Source organism: Opisthorchis viverrini (assembly GCF_000715545.1).
Source record: "Opisthorchis viverrini unplaced genomic scaffold opera_v5_3371, whole genome shotgun sequence".
NCBI lineage: Eukaryota > Metazoa > Platyhelminthes > Trematoda > Opisthorchiida > Opisthorchiidae > Opisthorchis > Opisthorchis viverrini.
Genome location: NW_008755792.1, coordinates 1 through 1,142, shown reverse-complemented (window position 1 = coordinate 1,142; position 1,142 = coordinate 1). Strand labels below are relative to the sequence as shown.

At 46.2% G+C, this 1,142-nt stretch overlaps 1 protein-coding gene across 1 annotated transcript; it reads left to right on the top strand.

Annotated features, from left to right (window-relative positions):
* Positions 1–641: 641 nt before the first annotated feature.
* T265_12260 (hypothetical protein) lies at positions 642–1,112 on the top strand (the record flags this gene model as incomplete). Its single annotated transcript, XM_009179507.1, has 1 exon — positions 642–1,112. The coding sequence occupies one exon, from the start codon at positions 642–644 to the stop codon at positions 1,110–1,112; it is 471 nt and encodes a 156-aa protein (XP_009177771.1).
* Between the last annotated feature and the right edge of the window lie 30 nt (positions 1,113–1,142).

The following is a 1,142-nucleotide window of genomic DNA, read 5'->3' as shown; positions in this document are numbered from 1 at the left end:
AGACATTTGGGCTTCAATGTGACGGCAAGCTTGGTGCTGAGGTTAGTCACGTGTTATGTACCAAAGGATCCTTTAGGAAATCCCAGGGATAATCCAGTCACATACAAGCAAGTATAACGAGTAACTGAATGAGTCATCTGGAAACAAGCAGCCACTTATGTAGGACACCGAATTTCTGCAAGTTGCTACGATGCTGTTTTAAAATACGTAATTTGAATATTGGAAGCACAGAGTTACGGTTTAGTTCAAAATTTTCCAAACACTCAGAGCATGTGATTAAATCAGTCCGCACGCCTGCCACTGCCAGATCAACATATCGGAATGCTGTTGGCATTGGCGCTCGTTATTGCACTTTGTTCATGCTACCACGTGACAAATCCACACAAACAGGCCAATCTTGTAAACATGCGTGTAGCAAATTATGTGGCAGAAAAGTATGGATGCTGAGTTGGCCGTCGGAGCCTTTCGTGGGTCCGCAAACCCCAGATTTCGATTCACGCGACACAAACAGCCAATGAGTGAATCGGCCTTGTAGATGGTTCTGATTGGTTGATCTGAATCTGGCCAACAACTGGCGTGACCAATCAACCTTATGTAGTCGACATCTAGTGGCAACTTCAGGGTCCGTATCACATTCGAAGATGGTCTCACCGAAGGCGCGTCGCATACTGTTTCCCATCGATCGGAGTGATCATTCCAAGCGCGCCATCCAGTGGTATTTGGATAAGTTTGCTTGGGAAAATGACGCACTCTATTTGGTTCACGTGGTTGAGCCTAACTACTCGAGACGATTCAGCGAGGTATCACCTGACGATCACACAAGTGCCCTGACCAATAAAATGAAGGAATCGGTGGCAGCCGGTGAACAAGTTGGTGCACAATATCGAAGTTTTTTGAAGGAACGTGGGAAGGAGTCTGAATTTGTCATGCAAGTGGGCACCAAACCAGGTGAACAGATAATCAATGCAGCTCGGGACGTCAGTGCGGATGTGATTATAATTGGAAACCGGGGGGTGGGAACGATCCGGCGAACAGTGCTGGGCAGCGTCAGTGATTACGTGTTTCATCACTCATCCATTCCGGTTATTCTTGTGCCACCTACGGTTTCCTAATTTGAGTTAATTTAATAAATCGCTCCTTTT